Source organism: Canis aureus, chromosome 27 (assembly GCF_053574225.1).
Source record: "Canis aureus isolate CA01 chromosome 27, VMU_Caureus_v.1.0, whole genome shotgun sequence".
In the NCBI taxonomy this organism is placed as follows: Eukaryota; Metazoa; Chordata; class Mammalia; order Carnivora; family Canidae; genus Canis; species Canis aureus.
In genome coordinates this window covers 21449033-21472623 of record NC_135637.1, presented here as the reverse complement: position 1 = coordinate 21472623, position 23591 = coordinate 21449033, and the positions used below count along the sequence as shown (strand labels likewise).

The following is a 23591-nucleotide window of genomic DNA, read 5'->3' as shown; positions in this document are numbered from 1 at the left end:
TTTCATCTTGAGGTGCAACTTCACTGTTACACATACCTGTTTATTTTTGTTCAACATGGAAATCACTTGTTATGTATATTACATGTGGGAATGCATGTATAAAGTATGAAGGAGGAAATTTCAAATTCCTTAGGATCCCACGTACACATCAGCAGTTAAATCTTTAAGGCCTTCCACCCTGTAAAGCTGTGTGTACACACATGCCACACGATGGACTTATATATACGCAAGGAACGGCATCTAACCATGCCAATAAATACCAGTCTGCGTTGTAATGGTTGTGTAGTAGTCACTCATATGGATGTACCATTGTATCAGTCCCTGATCACTGAACATCTAGGATTCTTTCACTTTGTTTCTGCCCATAACCCTTCTTTTTTTGTATTTGTAAACTACTTGCATTTGTTTCTACCATCCAGCTCCTCCATGTACCTCTTCCGGCTGATGGCCGTTGTAGTCCACCATGGAGACATGCACTCGGGACACTTTGTGACTTACCGACGGTCCCCACCTTCGGCCAAGAACCCTCTTTCAACCAGCAACCAGTGGCTGTGGATCTCCGATGACACCGTCCGCAAGGCGAGCCTGCAGGAGGTCCTGTCCTCCAGTGCTTACCTGCTCTTCTATGAGCGTGTTCTTTCCAAGATGCAGCACCAGGGCCGGGAGTATAGGTCTGAAGAGTGACTGCCCTGGCCCCAGAGCTAGAGCCGATGGCACTGTCCAAACTGGCCGGGAACAAGGCAAAATCAGACTGTGTGGGTATGCAAGCAGCCCCGCTAGAGTCCTCAGCCTTCTGGTGAGTTCTAAGAGCAGGCTCCGTGCAAGAGCCAATGGTCCCAGTTCAAGCCAAACCAGGCTCCCTGAACAGCTCTGCTAGTATGCACTGGAGGGTGTCTTTATTGTGCTCGGACAGCATTCATTCTGTCTAGAACGTCTTTTTACTCACCTAATACAGGTAATTAAAAGAAATCCGATTCTGGAAGCCACCTTTTTTATATTCAGCTATGTTAGGTGTTCTCAGAGGGGAGATAATTTTGTCTAAGACCTCTGATCGGTTTCAGCATAGATCTTTTATTTTTAATAAGCAGGCCCATAAAAATTGGTGAAATTATTAAAGGCAACAACTTAGAAGAAAAAGTGCCTTTCACTTTTGATTGCTTTTGTAGCACGTCCATCCTGGAAAATACATATTGTCCAAGAGTGCCCGAAACAACTTTTGAAAAGCTCTACTCCTTCCAAGTTTCTCCATGGTGACAGGACAGCTCAAAGACGCCTGAAGAACACTCGCCTTCTCTTTTTGTGGGTCTTTTCTAATCTTTGGATTCTTTCTATGTAGTCAAAGCGCACCTGCCAAATCTGCCACCACCGCCCCCTGCCCTCTGCCCCTGGGAAGGGGGTTAATTCTTCCACTGCTCTATCAGTTGTAAGTGCACTGCTTCTCGGTCGCTCTTACTCTCGGCACACTGGACTAGAGATGTGATGACGGTCTGGTATAAAACTGTGTGAATAGCAGGCACAGAACAGCCATCTGTGCCAGCACCTGCACTTCCTCTGCTCTGGACAAAGTCCGTTTTTACATAAAGCCCCCACCCCACCCCCGAGGACAGTTACTCCTAACTCTGTTGCCTATGCAGTGCTCCTGAGGCTTACAGGCGTAGCTGGGGGCTGCATGAGAGGACAGTCCTTGCCTTGATTCGGGAGCTGGTTTCAGAAGGAAGGTCACCAAATGTAGGGCTACAGTTGGGCTTCCTCATTTGTAAAGTGAAGGTTGATGCTCAGCAATCATCAAAACCTCAGCCCTTTCTACAAAAAAGTTTTCAATTTTTAAAAAATGTATCCTTACAGCTGATCATCTAATATTGTCATTTTGTTACAGGTCCATATTCCCAGCAGCCTGGTTTAAAAAAAAAAAAAAAGACTATATTGAGCATCCTCTTCCCTCTTTGGATAAGTGTCATGAATGCAGCCCAGGCCACAGGAAGTTTGAGGACACAGTAGTATTATATGTTTTAGCTAGGTTTTTTTATTTAAAAAAAAAAAAAAGATACCAAATTCAAATGGACTCTTCAGAGTTAAGGTTTAGAATCAGAGTTTTCTAAGAGGTCACCCGAGGTGAGGCAGAGAACTGTGCTTCCCCTGGCGGGGGCCAGCTAACAAACACTTCTAGACCAGGCCTGGGTGTCTGCTCACAGCAGAAGGGGCCCAGGTGATCACTGCCCCACTGGGCCCAGTATGCACCCCTGAGGACTCAAAACTCACTACCGATTGAACATCCTGTGAAGGTTCTCCAGGCCACGGACGTCAGGGAGAGAGGGGCAGCTTGAAGCACCTGAGCCCTCCCTGCTGACGCCCCTTCCCTGGCTCTGTGGTTGAAACAAGTACACCTGTTTTACCTGAGTCTGGAGGAATCAAATGCCCAATGACGTGACCTTACACTGCACTGCGAAGCGGTAGCTTCTAGTAACTGCTCTTCTGCCCCCGCTTACTCTTTGAAATCTGCCGTTAAAGAGAGATGCTGGGCACAAAACATTTAGCTGTAAGCAATTTGTTGGTCAGAGGCCAGGATCTGAGCCAAGGCTGTAAATGTGAATGACACCCATGCAAGGTCTCTTAACTAGACTTAAAGCTGACTTCCTCATTTTGTAAATTATTAGACATTAAGTAGCATCTTATTTCTAGCTTTAAGTTATTTACAAAGTGGCTTCTCTTGGCACAAACCTAAGTTAAACTAGTAGTTTATGCTGTAATAACTGCTGATTTATGTATTTGCAAAAGGTACCTTTTGTATCTGCTGTGTATTATAGTAATAAAAGAATCTTTTTGTTAGGAAAAAACATCAACTGGTATTCTTTCATAATTGACCAATTTGATAACTGCCATCTTCTTTCTGAATTCTGCATTGTTATGTAATAAGCCCCATCCTTGGATTAAGCCTTTCCTATGTTCCCTGCTGAGAAAGGAGATGCCAGCTCCCACTTGGAGTAGAAAAGGAAGGAGAAAATAGAAGTATGAACCACTGACAAAGTTCCTACTTTTTAGTGGGCAGAATTTTGCGAAATGTCAGATTGATCCGTGGAGCTAGAATCTTCTTTCGTACAGGGAGACTGTGATACCAGTGAGTGTTGGTCGGATGGTTCATCAGAAGCAAACTTCCGTGGGCCAGCTGAAGCCTGACCACCTCCACCTTCCGAGAGGGCTTTTTCCCCCGAGAATCCTTGTGCCGGAAGAAGAAGTCTCTACAGGCCCCAAAGGAGACAGAGGCTATGGGGCTCCCGGGAGCCAGTTCTCGTTCATCATCTCTGTGCTCACCAATGTGGTCACAGCCATCTTTATACCTGCAGCGAGAAAACAAGCACAGTTTACAAAACAGTCCTCTGGAACACGCAAGCAGGGCAGCATCTGCATTTTCCTATAGCGAGAAAGGTGCCATGGGAAGCCCCTGCCATGGATCTGCAAGGGCAGGCGGGAGGGCCTTATCTAGATCCACAGATGAGCCAAGCCTACAGCATTTCTACTTTATCTTGTTCTGTTTGATCGTCTGCTTTAAAACGTAACTCACCAAGAGCAGCCAAAAACACATCTTCTGGTTCTCCTGGTTCATGAATGTAAAGCTTCCACACCTAGAATAAAACCTTACTACTTGCCCCTGCCTATCTCTGAGCTTCTAACCCCTCGCGCCCTCCCCTCATTTACTGCTCCAGCAGCATTCGTGCGATTTCTGCTCCATGTACACTCCAAGCCCCCTCTGCTCTTCCTCCAGATGATTTGTATGGCTGTTCCCTCTCTCTCTGTAGTCTCCAGCTCCATCATCAGCTCCTCAGTGAGCCCTCCACTAACTACCTTCCTCTAAACTCAGGTTTTGGAAGCAGGGTGATTCTGTCCCCCAAGGGGCATGCGGCAGCGTTTGGATACATTTTGGTGGCTGTGACTGAGGAGGAGATATTCCTGGCATCCAGTGTGTGGAAGCCAGGGATGCTGCTCACATCCGACAATGCCCAGGGCAGCCCCAACAACAGAATTATCTGGCCCCAAACATCAGAGTGTTGCTGGTGAGAATCCCTTCCCTAAACCCAGACTCCTTCCTCCTAGTCATTCTTAGCAAAAGCAGCCTGTTTAATTTTAAGATACTTATCAGCATCTGAAAGGATCTTGTTCAACCATTCATCACCTCTCACTTCCCACTGCTGAGTGGGCTCCATAAAGACTGACCACTGGTGCTGTCCCACTGCCACATCCCGGCCGCACTAGGGGATAATCTGTTGTACAAATGAATAAAATATGGTAGATCTTAACTATACAAACTGAGGGTTGCTGGAGGGTAGAAGGTGGGGGGATGGGGTAACCGGGTGATGAGCATTAAGGAGGGCATGTGATTGATGAGCACTGGGTGTTCCACGCAACTGATGAATTACTGAACTCTACCACTGAAACTAAGGATGTACTTACTAGATGTTGGCTAATTGAACATAAATTTTAAAAAATCAGTGGAATCTTAAACTGTCTTCAGAAGAAGCAGAAGACTTACACAATTCAGTCCAGGAGCCTAAAAAAGAAAAGTGAAAAAACAGGTATAGTTACCTGTTGACAAGCACAAAGTTGAAGGTCTCTCCTGTCACCACAGAAACACGATCCCGGACATGCTCTAGAACTGGGATCCAGGGCTTTGGAGACAGAGTGAGGCCCGAGAACGTGTAGGTTAGCCCAGCGTTGCCATAGGTCGCTTGCTTCCTGGGCACACTGTGCCACTTCCCAAATACCTGGACCCTGGCCAGTGCACCTGTGCAGGTAAAACACGGCAGCTCAGAAGAGCAGGCAGGTGGGTACCACACATACTTGCTCCCTGAGAATTCAGGATTGAAAGGGAACTGAAACAAGAGTAACATTCAATTTACTGACCAAGGACAAAAATCCCTGTGGCTTGCCCAAAAAGTTCACCTAAGAACAGTGATTCTTGTCCTATACTTAGGGAAACAGTCTTGTCCAATCTTTTAAACGCCATGACTTAATTGCCTTCACTCCAGTAGAAGCATACTAATAGGCTGAAATGCAAGGGAGCTTAAGCCAGGCTCCATACTAGTGATCCTGCCAACCGTGGGGACTAAGGGTGTGGGGCCCCCAAAAAAGATGACCAAAAAAGATGACGCTAACACAGCCAAGGCTGTAGGCTGGGGTCTCCTGTAGGCTTTTCTCTGCCTCCAAGTGCTCTGCCACCTTGCAGGGCTTCTCAGGGTGTGCTTCCAGACCAACAGCATCAGCATCACCCGGAAACAACCACTAGACTCGGGGAGGGGTCCAGTGATCCCACGGCTCAGAAGCAGAAGTCCTCCAGGTGATGCTGAGACTACCCCCTGCAGGGGAATTACCTGCTTATTTGCTGTCTCTCCCACTAGACCAGCTGTACCTTGGAGTCACCTGGAAGCCTTCTAAAAACACTGATGCCCAGGATGCACCCCTAGCTACAGCTGGTCTTGGGTAGAACCCAGCATCCTTTTTGGTTTTTAGCCTTCCCAGCCGATCCTCATCAGTAGCTAGGTGGCAACTCACTCTCAAGTCTGCAGCCCCTGGTGGGCAGGCAAACTTTTGGTCCAGTTTGTATCCCAAGCGCCCAGCACGGTGCTTGGCCCGGAGATTCCCAGAGCGTATGTGTGGAGTCAGTTAATGAAGTTAAGCTGCCAGTCATTGATAACTCCTGAGTTCAGATTTCTCCAAAGAGACCACGAGTTTTATCAAATAAGTCTTAAACATACACCCCGTAGTCCTCTGCTTACCTGTAAAATACTCCACTCCCCGCTCCAGCTCCTGGAAAATCTTGTCTGCTTCAGCTTTGCCAAACAGGACTGTGTAATCACAGCTCAGGCCCTCAGCCCGGATGTGCCGCCAGGTGGGGCTGGCCAGGGGGCCTGCGTTGCCGAGGGTTTCTGCCCTGGGCCTCTTCCTGCTGCTCTCCTCTGCTCTCCGCCCTGCTGGATCTTCTGGGTTCGCCTCTCCTTCCCTCTTCCCCACAAGGCTCCCTAAAGCCCCCGGCACCAGGAATCTGTCCATCCTGTCTCCACAAAGCAAAGACCTGGGAGCTGGCAGCAGGGCAGAGAGAGAGAGAGAGAGAGAGAGAGATCGCCCGGCTGTCCCAGATGCAAAGATTGGCGTGGTGGCCAAGTGGTCCCACAGCACTCCTCCGTGTTTTTCAAGTTTCCACTTTCAACACCATGTCCTAGAGAGAAAGTGGAGGATGTTGAAGTTGGAAGGGCCCCTCAGGATGTCCTGGGTCCCCCACACCTGGCTATGTATGCGTAGCAATCAGCTCGTTGGCTTGCAAAACCCCAAATGCCTGCATTCCAGCCCCAAGCACCTAATCTTTCCAAGGAAGCCCACCCTGGGACGCCTGGAGAAAGGAAGGGGGGGTTGCCCGAAGTCACCCAGAGAGGCCAGTTCCCGGTCTCCTTCCCCCACTACTGACGGCCCTGCCAGGCCAGGATCCCCGCAGGCACTAAGTATTCAGTGATCCTCTAACGGCTGGGACTGTCTAAACGCAGTAACAGTTACACGTGGTCATCCGCACGCCGAACCCCCGGAGGCAGAAATTAATCGTGACAACCTGCGAGGGGCGGGGTTGGGGTGGAGGGCGTGGGCTCGCTACCCCTGAGCCCTGCAAACACGGGAGGCGGGGCCGGCGGGAAAGAGACAACCCTGGAGCGCCGCTTCCGGGCGGACCTCGAGGCCCGCTGGGAGATGTAGGCACCTCGGCGACGCGGCGCGGAGGCCTGCTGGGAGATGTAGGCACCTCGGCGACGCGGCGCGGAGGCCTGCTGGGAGATGTAGGCACCTCGGCGACGCGGCGCGGAGGCCTGCTGGGAGACGTAGGCACCTCGGCGACGCGGCGCGGAGGCCTGCTGGGAGATGTAGGCACCTCGGCGACGTAGCGCGGAGGGCTACTGGGAGATGTAGGCACCTCGGCGTCGCAGCGCGGCGAGCGGCTCCCCGGCGCCACCTGTCGACTTCCTGGGCGCGCTGCAGGCACTGCCCGGTTTTCCGCCCCGCTACTTTTTGTTCCCTCTGTGGTCTGGGAGCTCTTGTTGAGCGTCTCCTTTCCCTGAGGAGTCGCTGGATGTCCCGACGGGAAGGTGGGACACCAGGTGGGAGCACCCCCCGCCCCCCCCTCCGGTGGCTTTCGTATTCGTCTCCACCACCCTGGCTGTGTGGTTCTTGCAGGTCGCTTACCCTCTCGGGGGCTGGAAAGCTTCACCTGCACAATGGGAGCTAGAAAACCTCTGCCATGAGAGCTCTAGGAGAGGACAGGACGGGTGGGGAAGGCTTCTGTGCTCCGAATAAATGTCACGTTCTGTTATTGCTCTCCATTTTTGTTGACTCTGTCTCCCCCAGTGCCATGAAAGCTCCGTGGGGCTGGGGGCCTTTGTTTTGAATCTCCTTAGTACACAAGTTCTACAGATTTTGACAAAAGTACACAGTTGTGTGACCACAATCAAGATCCAGAACGGTCTGTCACTCCACAAAATCCCCTCAAGCGTCTTAGACTCTCCCCCCCTCGACCAGTGATGCTAACTAGCCCCTGGGAGCCACTAAGCAGTTTCCTGTCCCTATGATTCTTTTTCAGAATTTCATGAATGAAATCATACAATAGATACAACAGCCTTTGGTGTCTGGCCTTTGGTTCAGCTTAATGCTTTTAAGACTTACTCTTATCTGTATCACTTGTTTCTTGTATTGCTCTGTAGCATTCTGTTGTATGGATGTCCCTGTACCCACTCACCCCAGGACCTTTGAGTCGTTTCCTGCTTAGGGCAATCACAAATGAAGTCACTATATCCATTCCTGTATAAACTTTGGTGTGAAAGCAGATTTTAGTTACACTTGGGTGGATACCTAGGAGTGGGATTGCAGGGGCACATGGTCAGTGTTACCTTTCACTTTGCACCCAAACTGAGATATACTTCACCAAGCTGTTGAGGGCGAATGATGCTGAGTTACGAGGTTCTCCCCGGACACACCGGGCTTCTCTCCCTAGGTGCTGTAATAAGGATGAAGTCCCTGCCCTCATCAGGATTAAATTTTGGAGGTGGAGGCAAATGAACAAGGAAAATACACATTAATTTTAGACAGCACTGAAGCCATACGATCACCTGCTAGGACGTGTGGGGTCAAGAGAAGGCCTTTCCAAGGAGGTGAGACCCAAGGCTTACCAGGTGGGGAGACACCGTGTGCAAGAGTGTACAGGCCGCACAAGGGACAAGCTGGCTATGTCCAGTGCTGAGAGCCAGACTGAGTCACCTCCCGGTAATAGGGGCTGGGTTGGAGGGAAACAGCTCTGCCAGCAGCCTAAGCCGCTGAGGTTTATTCTAAAACAAATCTGGCTAACCCGGGGATGACCACGATTAATTTACATCTCGAAAAGATCACTGTCATAAGAAAGGGGAGGGCAGCCAGGGATTGTGGCCAGGGCTTGAAGAGCTGCTGTTGAATTTGGGATTTGTTTTGCAGCTAGGACCCAGAGGACCCCGAGGAGGGTCTGGATGTAGGGAGGGAGCTCGGGCCGAGAATGGCTGGGGAGTACACGGCGGTGCCTCGTAGAGGATGCAGAGTTTTAGGGTTTAATCCTCGGGACCTGGGTTAAAGTCTCCCCCAAACCTTCGAGGTTAGGCAGCACGCAGGACCCCACCTGGCCCTAGTTCACTGTGAAAGCTGGACCTGGACCTACACTTAAGAGCAAAACAAACGACCGTCTTCACGCCAACCGCGCTCCCGCTACAACCCCCGCCCCCGGGGAAGGTGAGCGCGGGGGCCAACGCACCCGAGGACCCCGCCTACCGCCCGAGGCTCCAAGCCCCACCTCGTCCCCCTGCGACACATGCGCACTAGCCCCGCCGCCCCCGCCCCCGCCCCCGCCCCCCGCCCAGCCCCCGGTCCGAGCATGCGCGGGCGGTTTGGCGCCAACTTCGGACCTCCGCCGCCGGCACACACCGCGGGTCCCCGGGCGGCGCGCGTCCGCGCTCTTCGGCTCCGGGATGATCGGCCAGAAGACGCTCTACTCCTTCTTCTCCCCGACCCCCGGCGGGAAGCGACGTGCCCGCAGCCCTGAGCCGGCCGACCCGGGGACCGGCGTGGCGGCGGCCGCCGAGGAGAGCGGCGATGCAGCGGTGAGGCGCGGCACGGGCCGGGCGCCGGCGGCCAGGGACGCGGGGAGGGCGGCGGGCCCCGCGCGGCCCAGGGGCTGCAGGGACGCGCCGCCCACCCCGTGAGCTGGGTCCCCGTGTTCAGAGCCGACTGCACGTGTTCAAAACACCCGCGCAGTTCCCCGTCGGCCGCCATTCTGAGGGGCCAGCCAATGGAGACGGGCCTCGGGGCCCGCGGCGCCAGTCAGAGGCGAGGGCTCCGCCCCCTCCGGCCCGCCGCCCAATCGGAGAGGGGAGGGGGCGGGACTCCCGGGGGATTCTTTTTGCCGCGAAAAGACCACGTGGGGACGCGGCGAGCTGGGCGGGGCGCGGCGGGGCGCCGGGGGATCCGGGCCTTCCTGCTCGCGGGCTCTGCGAGGGCCTCGCTCACCGCCGCCCCTGTCCCCGCCGCGTTTTAGAGACGAGCTCCGAGGTGGGGGCGGCCGCCTGCCCCGCGCATGGGCGTGCTCCGACGGGCGCTGTGGGGATGCGGGCGCGGCCGGTCGCAGCTCCTGACCCGCCTGTGCGGGGTCCACTTGCAGGCCAGCCCCGCCAAGAAGGCCCGGGCCGGGCAGGAGGACCCCGGCACGCCGCCCTCCTCGCCGCTGAGCCCCGAGCAGTTGGTCCGCATCCAGAGGAACAAGGCCGCAGCCCTGCTTAGGCTCGCGGCCCGCAATGTGCCTGTGGGTTTTGGTGAGAGTTGGAAGAAGCCGCTCAGCGCAGAGTTCGGGAAGCCGTATTTCATAAAGGTAAGCCTGGGGACGCCTTCGGCTCGGCGGGATCTCGGGGTCCCCGCAGGGAGCCTGACATGGGACCCGATCCTGGCACTCCAGGATCACGCCCCGGGCCAAAGGCAGGCGCCAAACCGCTGATCCACCCAGGGATCCCTGAAATCTTAAAAAAAAAAAAATGGTGGTGTGGCATCTCGTAAAGCCTTCAGTGGGTCTGCTCTCCAGGAAACAGCTGCACGGTAAAACCACAAACCACCTGGTTCAGCCTCTACAAAAAAGAGGGAGGGGCCTAGTACTAATAGGAAGTCAAGGCAGCGAGGCCAGTCGAAACAAAGGGGAGGGGCATGGAAGTGGAGGCACATCTTTGGTGATCTGCAAACACAGTTTTTGTTTTTCACAAGAATTTGGGTGTAAAACAGGGCAAAGAGCTAGACAATGCTTTAGTTAGCTTACGTTGGAAACTTCCTTGTTGAATCCTTAACACTTTCCGATGAGAATCTGGTTTTAAATCTTAATTTGTCTTTACATTAGCTAATGGGCTTTGTTGCGGAAGAAAGAAAACATTACACTGTGTATCCACCCCCACACCAAGTCTTTACCTGGACCCAAATGTGTGACATAAGACATGTAAGTACAGGTTGTTGGTGAGTTTTGGCAAAAGAGGTTGGGGGAGGTCAAATAGTATTTGTTAATTAAGGACACTGGAGGTAAGTGCCTGCCCATGATGGAATAATAAATAAAATACTGAAATTGTGGGGTCTGGCTGGGTACATTTTGGTCTGTTACTTTAGAGTATGTGCTGTCAACCTAGCAGAAAAGAAAAATTTGTACACAGACCTGTGTCTGTATGCTCTAGTGTTTTGTATTTAATCCTGAAACTGACCCCATGCCAGTGTTACTGTCCTATTCTGGTGGTGATGGTGAGGAAACAGGCACGAAGCATTGAGGTTTTTTGCAACTTGTTAGAGTGCACCCTCCACTTTGACTTGCAGCTTGGTGGTCTTACTATCTGACCATGCTGTCTTTTATAGTTGATGCTTTCAAGCTCTTGACTTCTGGTACATAGGGTTTTGTTTTTCTTTTAACAGATCCCTTTGCTCTGGTTCATTCTATACAATAGCTCCTGGCTGGCTGCTCTGGTCCCTTCAGTCTTTCCTGCTCAGAAGCTTGTTTCTGGCTTTACACTGTGCGAACCGGGAAAGCTGAACATGAAAACCATGTGCTACTTTCTAGCCTCCCTTTCACCCCCAGCGCTCCTACTTCAGAGTTGGACAGTATGATAGTACTTTTTCCTGTGTTTTGAAAAACCAACTAGATCATCTATAGCACCTCCTTTGTGAAGTGTGTTCTCCGTTTCTTTTCTGATCTGGTTTTCTTGCCCAATACGTTTAGTGTCTGCTTATGCTGCAGATTTCATATCTTGTTCTTAACCTTTTCCTTCTCCCGCATTTTATAAGTCAAGGTCAAGAATCCTGTGATTTAACCTGTGCCTATTAAACTAAATAGAAATGAAATAGGTGAATGACCCATGTGGATAAGGCTGCCACACCTAATACTTAGTAGACTTGACAGTTTTTCACTTTAGAGCAAGAGCTTTGAATTTAGCCCTTGGTTTTATAAAGTTAAAGAAACTGAGTCCTTTTAAATTCAGTACTAGTTTGTGCCTTGTTTTGAGTCGTGGGTCCTTTTTTGAATACCAATGACCAGTGTCAACAAGGAGTCCTAATAGAACATGAAAGTTCTGAGGATCAGATGGCCGAGCTAGTTCTCTTTGCAAGGGAGGATATGGAAGGTCGGGGAGGGTAAGTGGCTCCTTCAGGGTCAGCCCTTATTCAGGAACAGAATTCAAAAAACTTTCCTGCTGGGACAGGCCGCTTCATGAGGGGAGAATGCTGAGGACAGTGTACACATCAGTGGCAGGAACAGGGAGACCCACTAAAGTTTCCTGATGTCTGAAGGTTGGGTTTTGAAGGATGTAGTAATGTATTTTAGCCACGGGAAAAGATTCTGAGAAGGAACACCATAGGCAGAAGCAGGAGAATGCAGAAGAGGTGGGCAGGCAACTGATCAAAAGGACTAGCTGTATTTTAACACCGCCCGTGACCTTGATCTCATTACTTTTCATTGCACGTTGCCACATTCCCCATGGCCCTTTGACCTCATTGTCTTCTTGTTTCATCCCTCAGAGGATATGGGGGACCTGGTATCTTCATTATGTTGCTGGTAGAGACCTTGAATAACTTCAGCTCCCTGAAAAGCAAATTAGTACAGGTCTATGATGAAAATTTTAAGTACACTTGTCCTTGGACCAGCACCTCTGTTATTCTGAATCTGTTCCCCCCCCCCCAAAAAAAAAAAATAGGACGTAAAGATAATAACATCTATTATGTTTTTGTGAAGAAAAAAATAGGAAACAAGCCAACTCCCAACTGACAGTGACTGAGTGCTTTGGGCATTGAAAGAGACTAAAATGCATGATGTGAGAAACCGAAAAATGTGGGGTGATGAGTATCCTCATCCTGATTTACATAGCTAACTTTACAGGGTTGAATCAGGGGATAGAGATAAGTGGGAGATAAGGAGCCACTTTGTGCATTTCTGGATGGTTGTACATGTGCCAAGGGCATATTTTTGTAATTTGAAAAATGAAGGAGATGGACTTGTTTTCACACATCTGCGTCAGAGAAGGAGTGGAGGGGCGGGGCGTGTAGCAGGGAAATGGAATGAAGGATAATTTGATAGTGGAAAGTAATGGTGCCAGGTCACCTACTCCCTTCTGGGGGTTCTTAGTTTGGGTCAGGAGGAAGAGGAATTGCCTTTCTCATCATCGAGGTTCTGTGTAGAGGTTATCTGCTAGGTGTTCGTTTAAACTGCCCGAGCGACAGTAATTTCTTGCCACCTATATTCACAGGTGAAGGTTGTCATCTTGGGACAGGATCCATATCATGGACCCAACCAAGCCCATGGGCTCTGCTTTAGTGTTCAAAGACCTGTTCCACCTCCACCCAGGTAGGATTGCTTGACAGATGGCTTGGGTCCAAGTGTGATTACTTTGAAATGTGTACTTTGCAGATTCTAGGTATGCCTCCTGGGGGAGCTTCAGTAGCCTTTGGACCAGGCTTTCTCTATCTTGATACAATTGACTACGGGGATTGGGTCTTTGTGCAAGAGAGGTTTTGTTGTGTGCACTGTAGGATGTTGAGCAGCACCCCTGGCCTCTACCCACTAGATGCTGGCAACATGCCCCCCACCTCACCCCTGCCGAATTAGAAAACACTAGTAAAATGGCAATAAAGAATGTCTTTAGACATTGCCCCAAATCCCAAAGGGCGCAAAATCACCCCTGGTTAAAATACACAGCTTTGGAGAGTTTTACACATAATGTATGCGAATATAACAAATACATAAGATATCAAATTATAAGCATTAATTGAGACGTAGCAACTCCCAGGCTGATGTACTTAAATCTCCAAAGTGCGCTGTCCCTTCAATCTAAGCCTAGACCAAAGAACATTCTTTGGCAAGGTTACCTGTCCGAAGGGATGGTGGTGCTTCCTCGTGAATCCTCAAGGTTCTATCCGCTCTCCCCTCCATGGGCTGGTGGCACAGGCTGTGATCCACCTGTGTGTTGTTCGCCTACTGAATTTTCACAGTTGTGCTCAAGATCCTGTTCTTTCTCTTCCGAATTGCTTTCAGTTTGGAAAACATTTATAAAGAGCTGTCTACAGACATTGATGGTTTCGTTCATCCTGGTCACGGAGATTTATCTGGGTGGGCCAAGCAAGGTGAGCCAACCACTGCTAGGTGTGCTTTGGATGGATTTCAGCACACTTTTTTCTTCTGTCCTGCTGGCTTATGTTTCTAAGAGAACTTGAAGAACCCAAACGCTCGCATAAAATGGCTGTACTTGTAGGTGTCAAAAAAAACTAATCCCCTTTTTCATCTTTCAGCCAATGTTTTCTTTCATATTTGAATCATACTTCAAAAGAGAAAAATTTGTTCCTTGTTATTATTTATTTATAAGTTTATTATCTTTAAGTAATCTTTATGCCCATTGTGGGACTCAAACTCATGACTCAGATCAAGAATCACATCCCTGGGCAGCCCCGGTGGTGCAGCGGTTTAGTGCCACCTGCAGCCCAGGGTGTGATCCTGGAGACCCGGGATCGAGTCCCACATCAGGCTCCTTGCATGGAGCCTGCTTTTCCCTCTGCCTGTGTCTGCCTCTCTCTGTGTGTGTGTGTGTCTCTCATGAATAAATAAATAAAATCTTAAAAAAAAAAAAAGAATCACATCCCTTCTGAGCCGACCAGGCACCAGTTAATATTGGTATTAATATTTTAAACTTATTTGCTAACTTTGACCACTTAGGAAGTGGCCTCACCTTTGCCATTTCTTTTCTTTTCTTTTTTTTTTTAAAGATTTATTTATTAGAGTCACAGAGAGAGAGAGAGAGGCAGAGGCACAGGCAGAGGGAGAAGCAGGCTCCATGCAGGGAGCCTGATGTGGGAGTCGATCCTGGGTCTCCAGGATCAAGCCCTGGGCCGAAGGCGGCTCTAAATCACCAAGCCACCGGGGCTGCCTGCCATTTCTTTTTTAAGATTTCTTTCTTCATTTTTTTTTTAAGTTTTATTTTATTTATTTATTCATTCATGAGAGACACAGAGAGAAAGAGAGGCAGAAACACAGGCAGAGGGAGAAGCAGACTCCTCACGGGGAGCCCCATGTGGGACTCGATCCCAGGTCTCCAGGGTCATGCCCTGGGCTGAAGGCGGCGCTAAACCGCTGAGCCACACGGGCTGCCCACCTTTGCCATTTCAAACAGGGTTGTGGTTTTGGGTTTTTTGTTTTTTTAAGATTTTATTTATTCGTGAGAGACACACAGAGGCAGAGACACAGGCAGAGGGAGAAGCAGGCTCCATGCAGGAAACCCGATGTGGGACTCGATCCCAGGACTCCAGGATCCTGCCCTGGGCCAAAGGCAGGTGCTAATCCGCTGAGCCACCCAGGTGTCCCTAGGGTTGTGGGTTTTTTTGTATTTAATACCTATTTACAGGTCTTTTTTTCTTTTAACAAATAAACTATAATCAGGATAAGGAAAGAACGTTTACTGTCTGGTTTCTTACAGTTGGAGTCTTGTTTCAGTGAAATGTGTCGGCCTCCTTTTGTTATCTTCTGGGGTTACTGAATGTCACTTAGGATATATATATATGTATATGTTTTTTTGAGATTTTTTTTATTTTGAGAGAGAGAAGTGTGAACATGGGGAGAGGTAGAGCAAGAATCTCAAGGAAACTGTCCACTGAACATGGATCCCAATGTAGGGTTCAGTCTTAAAACACCAAGATCATGACCTCAGCCGAAATCAAGAGTTGGATGCTTAACCAACTGGGCCACACAGGCGCCCCATGGAATGCGTTTTTTAAACAACTGATGACAGATGTGTGGTGAAGTCAATGTTATAAACTCTGAAGATGGTGAGATCGGCAGAGGGAAAAATAAAACGCTCTTTGATCTTGCCTTAGAGGCACCTGCCAGTCATGTTGTAATTCTCTCTTTGGAGGCTGATTTCAGAGGGCTACATACTGGATTCTGGCATGGGAGCATGGGAGTGGTTTCGTAGGCATAGCCCCTGTTGTTGGGTGTCTGGAATCACTGGTGTATGTCTCTCTCTCTCTCTCTCTTTGACTAATTTTATTTCTTTGGTGTGTCCATAGGTGTTCTCTTACTCAACGCTGTCCTCACCGTCCGGGCACATCAGGCTAATTCTCATAAGGAGAGAGGATGGGAACAATTTACTGATGCGGTAGTGTCCTGGCTAAATCAGAACTCCAGTGGCCTTGTCTTCTTGCTCTGGGGCTCTTATGCTCAGAAGAAAGGCAGTGCCATCGATAGGGTATGGTTGTTTTGTTTTTTAAATACTTCAAACCTGTTTAGAAAATCTTAGGAATCCCTGCTTTGTGGTCCTGGAAAACCCATGTCACAAGGTGAAGCTTATTTTCCCTAAAGGCTTATAGTTAGGGTTAGGTTTCCCATTGAAAATTAAGCAAAATTCAGACAAATTATAGGAACAACTAACTAGTTGTGTTTGAGGAAAGCAAAGGGCCAACTTCTGAGAGTTAGTATACAATAGGCATATACTTGCCAGATACATAGAATGATACGGGTATCATTCATTTAACAAATGATGCGGTAAGTAATGAACAAGGCAAGTACCCTACCTCCTCAACCCACCCTCCCTCTGTCTCCCCTGATATGCTCCTTCCCTGCTCCTCCGTTGACCCACATGCCTGGTGCTGAGATTAAAAACCAGAAGCCATCCTTGAATCCTCTCCTTTCTCTTCTCCCCTTAAGCCTACTCTGCCAGCAAATCCTGTCCCCTTACCTCCTGAGAACATCCCAGTCCTGCTGCTCACCGTTGAGACTGTTACTTCTCTCCAGGCTGTGACAGACTGTGGAGTTGATGGTTGGAATGGAGGACAGCGTGGTGGAGGAGGAGCAGTGGGGGAGGTGGTGGGAGGCAGGCATCAAAGACGAGCCTTGGCCTGGGCTGCTGGGGGACACAGGATTCATTGCAGTGAGTGAAGTAAAGGAGTTAAGTGAGGTGACAGTAGCTTGTGTGTTGGCAGGAAGTAGCTGGTGTGTCGAGAATGCCCAGGTAGCCCTTTTCCTACAGAATCTCGTTTAACAATTAAAGTATCAATAAAGTTGTAGCGTGTGGCGGGGCAGAGATAAGAACCTGCTTGGGAGTGTGCAGAGCAGCAGCCTGCTCACATTGCTCACCTAGGGTCCTGCCGGGGGTGTGCCTGCAGAGCCCACCCCAGGGCCAGGAGTGTGTTCAGGTTCCATGCCTGCAACCCAGTCCCAGGTCTGTCCACTTGACCCTTATTGTCCACTTCTCCATTTTCTCTAGGATGGAATTGGTTTTTATCTTAGTGTTTTGGTTTTTTTTAAAAGATTTTATTTATTTATTCATGAGAGAGAAAGAGATGCCGAGACCCAGGCAGAGGGAGAAGCAGGCTGCATGCAGGGAGCCTGACGCAGGACTCGATCCCGGGTCTCCAGGATCATGCCCTGGGCTGAAGGCGGCGCTGAACTGAGCCACCCGGGCTGCCCTTGTTTGTTTGTTTTTAAGGTAGTGGGTTCACATAATTAAATAAAATAGGATATTAGGGTACACGGTGAGAAGTTTCCCAGCCAGTCCTGTCTGTTTAGTGGTTTCCCAGGCTCAGGGAGGCACCGGCTTTTGGTTTCTGACATGTCCTCCCCATGTCTTTATGTGAACGGCAGTAGAGTGTGTGAATCAGGGGAGGCAGCTGCTCTCTCTACAAAGTTTCTGTGTGAACGAACAAGGTGTTTTCAGGTGTTTTGAGGAAGGGAATGGTAGAAGTAAAATCTGGCGGGAATGAACTAACTGCTAAGATCTGATCATCTAGGTAAGATGTCCGTGGAAGTGATTCCCTTCTGTGTGCTTTTGGGAGATTGATACTCCGTGTGTGTGTGTGTGATTTTTATTACTGAAAATGGTTTGGTTTGATAGGAAGCAGTTGTAAAAGTAGCTTGGTGATTAGAAGCCAGGTAGCTTTCCTGAGCATTAGGTCTGTATTCAGCTGTCTCTTTATCCACGGCCCCTCAGCACACCTGATTCCACGTTTTCCAAGGTAGGTTCTCCTTTGCTCATCCAGCCTTGCCAATCTGGCTCCTGTAGACTCCCCCAGGATAGAAAGTACAACCGTGCATTTGTCCACTCAGAAATCAGATAGCATTTGTGACAACCTTCCTCCCTCCCACCCCTCTTTTTCCCTTCCTCTCTGCTCACCACCTGTCTGCCCTATCTACCCCATACCCAGTCAGGCATTCATAGCCTCAGACTCCTCATCTGGCTGCCTTGGCCTCGATTCAGGCCCTCATCTGACCTTGGAGTGCAGTCCCCCTGAAGGCCCTGCCTTGGGAAGGTGGGCTGGGGTCTGGAGCACTAGCAGGGCCCTGGTCTGCTTTCTTAGCCACAGCTCCTCTCTTCCCTACATCCCACTTCCCTGCCTGCCTCTGAACATCCTGGCTCCCCTCTCCAGAGGCCAATTAAACTCCTCCTTCAAAGCTCAGCACAGCTCACATTTCAGCAAACCCCTCCCCCCGCCCCCAGGTGCACGGCAGGTGGCATGCTAGTAAGCACTTGACCCCTGTTACTTCTCACAACACACATGGGCATTGTTCACTCCTGCACAGTGTCTCCATAAGTAAGGCTCTCTTCTACCCCCTTCACAGCAGCAGAAGGAAGTGCAGCCGCAGGAGGCGGCAGAGGCAGAACTGGAACCCAGGCCTCTGGGAGCTGGACTCCAGGCTCCTCAGCATGTCAGGCTGCCTGGCTTCCATTATGGCCCCTTCCTGGACTTAGCTATTTGAAGGCAGAGAGATGTTGTGAAAACAATTAGTTGTGAGATGGTTTTTATTTAAATACAGAAGAGAAGAAAGAAGAAAACAAACATCGTCCACAGTCTTCTTGCTCCACAAAGTATGGCCTACATTCAAAAAATCAAAGTGTTGTTTTTCTTGACAATTCAGGCTGATGCACAGTAATGCAAAGCTAGAAGTAAAATGCCTTCCACTATTTCTTTTCCCTAATGGAACTACTATAAATAGCATATTGGATATTAAGAAAAAAACAAATATGCAATTACCTATTTTCTTTTTCATCTAGTTGATATATTTAGGTCTTCCCTTACTAGCATATGTAGCTCAGCCTTACTCTTCTAGTAGCCTTGTGGTGGTCCATTATAAGAAGTTCAGGAAAATGTTTTTAGCTAGTGGCATAACACTGGATTTATTTTTATTTTTATTATTTTTTTTAAGATTTCATCCACTTATTCATGAGAGACACAGAGAGAGGCAGAGACACAGGCAGAGGGAGAAGAAGGCTCCATGCAGGAAGCCCAGTATTGGACTTGATCCTGGGACCCTTGGGATCACGCCCTGAGCCAAAGGCAGACGCTCAACCGCTGAGCCACCCAGGCGTCCCAGCACTGGATTTATATTAGGTTTTACCTGGTATAAGCCATGCTGCCGTGGGCCTCCTTAAACCTATGTTTTGGTAGAGGTGTACGCATCATGGGGCCCTTTAGCAACTGTATTCCTTAGCAACACGACTGCTGGATCACAAGATCAGGGCACTGGGCAGTTGCAGAGATGGTGGCTTCAGAGCCAAATGTGCCACTCGTGATTCCTTCTCTCCTTGTCTTTCAGAAACGTCACCATGTGCTGCAGACTGCGCACCCCTCCCCGTTGTCGGTCTACAGAGGGTTCTTTGGGTGTAGACATTTCTCTAAAACCAATGAGCTGCTGCAGAAGTCTGGCAAGGAGCCCATCAACTGGAAGGATCTGTGACCCTGAACTGGGGGGCGAGGTGCTGTCTCCGGGGCAGTTTCTAGAAGCTGCTATCGAAATATTTGCCAGGAGTGGCAGCTTTATCCAGACAGAAGCTGCAAAGGCTCTACCCTGGGACCATATGGCTGTCTTTGCAAAATGGCTTCAGCCTAAAACCTGATGTCACAGTATCTGGGAGAGAGCGGAGGTCAAATACTTGAGGCTTGTTCTGTCACCTGTATGGTAAAAGGGGACAGGATGGAAGCACCTCTTTGATACAGTCAACTGTGACTTGTTTTTACCTGGCAGGTTAGACTTTAGATTGTAAGGTGGTTGGGTGTGTTTATCTAGGAAGGCCTCCCCTCCCCTGCTTTGCCCCACCTGGGATCCCAGTTCTTGGCCAAGAACACTGTTCCCTCAATTCTTCCCTGGGCCCTCAGGCCCTTCCTTAGAGGGAGCAAGAGGCGGTTGCCAGTACTCAGAACTTTAGGGATGACAATTCCTGAGGACTAATCCTCCGTGGGAGCCTTCACAGACCATGCGAGCCTTCACAGAGCCCTCACAGACCGGCAGAAGGGAGTGAGCTGGGGCTTGTTTTTATAGTTCTCTGCGTGTCTTTAGGAACAGCTGTGGGAGTTGAACTGGAAGAAAGAGAAGGGGGAATTTTTAAACTTTATTTTTTTAAGCAAAGAAATGCTTTTCTCCTAGATGTGTCCTAAGTTGGGGTTTTTAAGGCCGCACAGACTGCCAGATGCTGGGTTTTTGTTTTTGTTTTTTGGTTTTTTTTGTTGTTGGTTTTTTTTATTGACTGAAATCACGGAGGGATTTTTTTTCCCCCTGCAACACTGGTGAATTTTGCTGTTTTAAGAATACTTATGCAGATGTATATATGTATTTTGTAATCCTTTGTTGGGGAGACAATCTTTGTTAGGTCTGCACTTCTATCCTAGATCCTCTTAGAGATGCTACTGATCTGTTAGCCAGGGAAAGGGTTAACCCCCAGTGAGTTTGGGAATAAAAGATTGTTGAAGTTTCACTCCCTGCCCCTTTGTGCCCAGTGTCCTTCTTGCCCAGTGCCCTGCAGCCTGGGCATCTGCTGACGCCCTTGGGCTGTCCTTGGGCCCCAGACAGCAGGCGGTCGCCGTGGCAGTCATTATGGGCCGGAAGGGCTGCCCTTCCTCCTTCCCGCCCTGCCCCTCGGATGGAGCCGCCCACCCCTCCAGAGACCGGATAAACCCTGGGCCAGTTCCTGGGAGGGGCGCAAGCAGGACAGTGGCCTTGGGGGCTGCGAGCTGACCCCACCCCAGCTGCTCCCCAAGTGCTGTTGTGGCGTGGGGGTGCTGTCTGCGACCAGGGACCGCAGAGACCCTGAAGGGGCCATCTGGGGCTGGAAGAGCCATTTCTCTGGGTTCATGGCTATGTGTCTGGCCAGGCTCTGGGACCGCGCAAGGGGAGCTTCCCTACCCCCACTGTGCTAGTGTTTCCAGACTCTACCCTGGGACTCTGGACTGGAGGTGTAAAGTCAGGGCACGGGGAAGACGCCCTGATTGCCCACTGACCTGCCAGCACTTGGCTGGTAGTGGGGGGTGGACTATCACAACCAAAGCTTGGACTTGACTGGTGTGTGATGAAAAAGGAAGCCAGAAGTACTCAGAGGGCCTGGTTAACACGTGCTGGTATTTCAGTGGTGGAGAAAGAATGCATCCAATGGGAAAGGCTCCACCTCATTTCTTTGGGGAGCAAAGATTTGGGAACCTTTTGCTGGAGAACATTGCTTCCCATCCAGGTCTTCAGTTTTCCTAAGGTTTGAGAAGGTGGGTATAATACCGCATTGCCCCATCAGCCAGCAGGCTTTCACAGAAGGAAGCTGCAGGACAAGGATGCATTCTCAATTTGCCCTCTGGGAACTTTGGGGAGGACTCTTACTCAAGGGAGAAATGAAGGAGTCCTATTTCTACAAAGCCTATTTTTTTGGCTTTAGGCAACTCTTCCAACAGTGCTCTGAGGAGGGAAGAAGCAGCAAACTCTATGTTACCATAAATCATTAAAAAAAGCAAACTGATACATGTTTTTCTTTTTAATGAAAGCATCTAGTGGATGCTTTAAACAACACAGAGCCGTACATTAAATGACTTATGATCCCCTCCCCCAAAAAAGATGCAAATCAAACACTTGTTTTTAAGAAACGACTCATTTTGATGACGTTTTAGCTATGTAGTTGTGGATTTCCCCCCCCACATTTTCAGATGTGCTATGATGACAACACTAGATTTGCAAAAATGAATGAAAGGCAATTTTAGGTCAGGAGTCAGAATACTTTATAGAGGGCCAAATAGATAAATATTTTAGGCTCTACATTTATCCTGCTCACAGAACCACTCCACTTTCCCTTGTAGAGATAGCAGCTGTGTGCAAAATGTAAATGAGCAGTTGTGGCTGTCTTCCAATAAAACTTCCAGAATTGGAATTGAACATGATTTGTGCATGTCATGAAATCTTGATTCCCCCTGCCCCAAGCCCTTAACAAATGTAAAGACCACTCTTAGCTCAAGAGCCATAAGGAAATGGGCAGCACAGGCCATGGCTGGCAGATCCCTGTTTTAGGAGCTCCCACTCAGATGTCTACGATGACAGTACTCCTGTGTTGTGTCCTGCCACTAGAGAGTTCTGCGTGGCTCACTGTGGGAACATGTGAGAACCTGGCCCAGAATGATTGTCTCTCTTCTCAGGCAAGAAGAATATCTGCTGAGGGCTTTTGGAAAACAAGGAAGTCTGTTACTGCAAAATGTCCTATGTTATAAAATAATCGTGCGAAAGTCACTATCTGAACTGAGTCCAGCAGGGCAAAGTCAGAATGGAAGTTTTTTTTTTTTTTCTTTTAGACTTTAGCATGTTAGTATGCTCCCACTATTATATAATACATTCTGTCCCTTTTGAAATTCACTTTCTGCTTTGGTTTGCACCTAGAATTAAGTCTTAGAGTTTTGGACTGGAGAAGCAAACTTTGAGGCATGTGTGTGTGTGTGGCAGTGGCTTTTCATTCTTGTCAGTCTTTGGAGACCTACAAGGCAAAACAGGTAGGATGCTCTGGGCTACTTTGGAGGGTTCTGGCTTGTTGACTCAAGCTGAGAAAAGTTTGGAACTTAGGTGGCCTCTCTTCCTACTTTGAGTCCTTCCAACACTTTGAATCTGGCTTTGCCAACCTCAGATCACCTTGTTGATGATCTTGGTTGGAACCTTTAAATTTTTGAAGTCTGTTTGGAAATGCAGATGTTGGTGAGTGGGACAGACTAGGAGATCAGTACTTGGCATTCTTTGCTACTCAAGTTGTGTATATCCTGTCTCCCTGTCCTCTCAGCTGATGGCATTTGTGGGCGTGGGGGAACCAGAGGCTTTCAGCAAGCCCTTGGTAAGCCTAAGCCTCATCACAGGTACCCACCTGGGTGATGCAGGCAGGCCAGTTCCGAGGACCCAGAGGGTTCTGCAAGACCAGCCACGAGAGTCCTTGGCTTTCATGTATGATGGAAGTCAAACAGCAGCCAGCAGGAAATGAGAGCAGGGTTTATGGAAGATGGCAGATACAGAACGAGCATCTGAAAGACTGGGGAAGGAAAAGAAGCAGGAGTCTCATTTTTGTCTGGGGTCTGGGGTTTTTACTGACTGATGATGGTCTGATGCACACGTCCTTCCAGGCACCTAGGAACTGGTGAGAGCAAGAATAAGGTCCAGGTGTCCATCTCAAGGCACTTATTCCCTGGAGCCAGGGGATCTTGGCATCAAGCTGTCTAGTACCAGTGATCTGGAATATGCATGCGATGGCTTTGCCCCGTCCTTCCTGAGATGCTCTCTTTTGTGCTGGAAGACTCTGAAGGTGTCATTAACTCCTTATCCCTTGCAAGGAATACAGACATTAAGGCATGGATAGGATGGGGGTCAGATCCTAGCAAAATAGAAGCAGGAAAAGAAGGGAGGGGGGCGGGAAACCAGCTTTTTCTTTCATGGGTCCCTTTGGTTTCCTTGTCTCATGGAGAAATTAAAAACTATCAAAGTCAGGCTTGCTCCCAGAAATTGTGATTTAATTGGTCCTCCGTGGGGGATGAGGAGACATCAATATTTTTATCAAGTGTCCAGTTTATAGCAGGACCTGCACAGCTTTTTTTTTTTTTTTAATTCATGAGAGACGCAGAGAGAGGCAGAGACACAGGCAGAGGGAGAAGCAGGCTCCATGCTGGGAACCCGACATGGGACTTGATCCCGCGATTCCAGGACCGCGCCCTGGGCCAAAGGCAGGAGCCAAATCGCTGAGTCAACCGCTGAACCACCCAGGGATCCCTCA

At 49.3% G+C, this 23591-nt stretch overlaps 3 protein-coding genes and 1 long non-coding RNA gene across 12 annotated transcripts in view; 3 read left to right on the top strand and 1 right to left on the bottom strand.

The window, feature by feature from the left end:
• USP30 (ubiquitin specific peptidase 30) overlaps positions 1–2099 on the top strand; it is a 63864-nt gene extending 61765 nt beyond the window's left edge. For all 5 annotated transcript variants that reach the window (XM_077876036.1, XM_077876037.1, XM_077876034.1 and 2 more), the window contains one exon: positions 420–2099. In XM_077876036.1, the coding sequence (XP_077732162.1) occupies positions 420–684 (265 nt within the window). In that variant the 3' untranslated portion in view covers positions 685–2099. The remainder of the gene's footprint in view (positions 1–419) is intronic.
• ALKBH2 (alkB homolog 2, alpha-ketoglutarate dependent dioxygenase) lies at positions 2001–8703 on the bottom strand. Of its 5 annotated transcripts, none has more exons than XM_077876043.1 (4): positions 7917–8703; positions 5769–6208; positions 4579–4777; positions 2001–3335 (listed from the first exon to the last, which is right to left on the bottom strand). In XM_077876043.1, the coding sequence occupies exons 2-4, from the start codon at positions 6040–6042 to the stop codon at positions 3029–3031; spliced, it is 780 nt and encodes a 259-aa protein (XP_077732169.1). In that variant the 5' UTR covers positions 6043–6208; positions 7917–8703; the 3' UTR covers positions 2001–3028. The 5 variants fall into 5 exon arrangements, with proteins under 5 accessions (XP_077732169.1, XP_077732166.1, XP_077732167.1 ...); XM_077876040.1 differs by lacking the exon at positions 7917–8703 and adding an exon at positions 6593–6684; XM_077876041.1 differs by lacking the exon at positions 7917–8703 and adding an exon at positions 6347–6578.
• LOC144300031 (uncharacterized) lies at positions 6641–7342 on the top strand. Its single transcript, XR_013366679.1, has 2 exons — positions 6641–7130; positions 7207–7342. It is a non-coding gene; the product is annotated as an uncharacterized LOC144300031 (long non-coding RNA).
• Positions 8704–8926: 223 nt separating the features above from the next.
• Positions 8927–21732, top strand: UNG (uracil DNA glycosylase). The gene is made up of 7 exons (XM_077876030.1): positions 8927–9149; positions 9707–9913; positions 10427–10522; positions 12807–12904; positions 13592–13680; positions 15613–15791; positions 19136–21732. The coding sequence occupies exons 1-7, from the start codon at positions 9018–9020 to the stop codon at positions 19274–19276; spliced, it is 942 nt and encodes a 313-aa protein (XP_077732156.1). The 5' UTR covers positions 8927–9017; the 3' UTR covers positions 19277–21732.
• Positions 21733–23591: the final 1859 nt, after the last annotated feature.

What these genes read in the sequence shown, in the direction of transcription:
- UNG (XM_077876030.1), top strand. Translation starts at nt 9,018, where the DNA reads ATGATCGGCCAGAAGACGCTCTACTCCTTCTTCTCCCCGACCCCCGGC. An exon ending in CCTGTTCCACCTCCACCCAG is followed by an intron (nt 12,905 to 13,591) that starts GTAGGATTGCTT and finishes AATTGCTTTCAG; the next exon opens with TTTGGAAAACATTTATAAAG. An exon ending in ATCTGGGTGGGCCAAGCAAG is followed by an intron (nt 13,681 to 15,612) that starts GTGAGCCAACCA and finishes GTGTGTCCATAG; the next exon opens with GTGTTCTCTTACTCAACGCT.
- ALKBH2 (XM_077876043.1), bottom strand. Translation starts at nt 6,042, where the DNA reads ATGGACAGATTCCTGGTGCCGGGGGCTTTAGGGAGCCTTGTGGGGAAG. An exon ending in GGGAGTGGAGTATTTTACAG is followed by an intron (nt 4,778 to 5,768) that starts GTAAGCAGAGGA and finishes TTACCTGCACAG; the next exon opens with GTGCACTGGCCAGGGTCCAG. An exon ending in AACTTTGTGCTTGTCAACAG is followed by an intron (nt 3,336 to 4,578) that starts GTAACTATACCT and finishes TTCTCGCTGCAG; the next exon opens with GTATAAAGATGGCTGTGACC.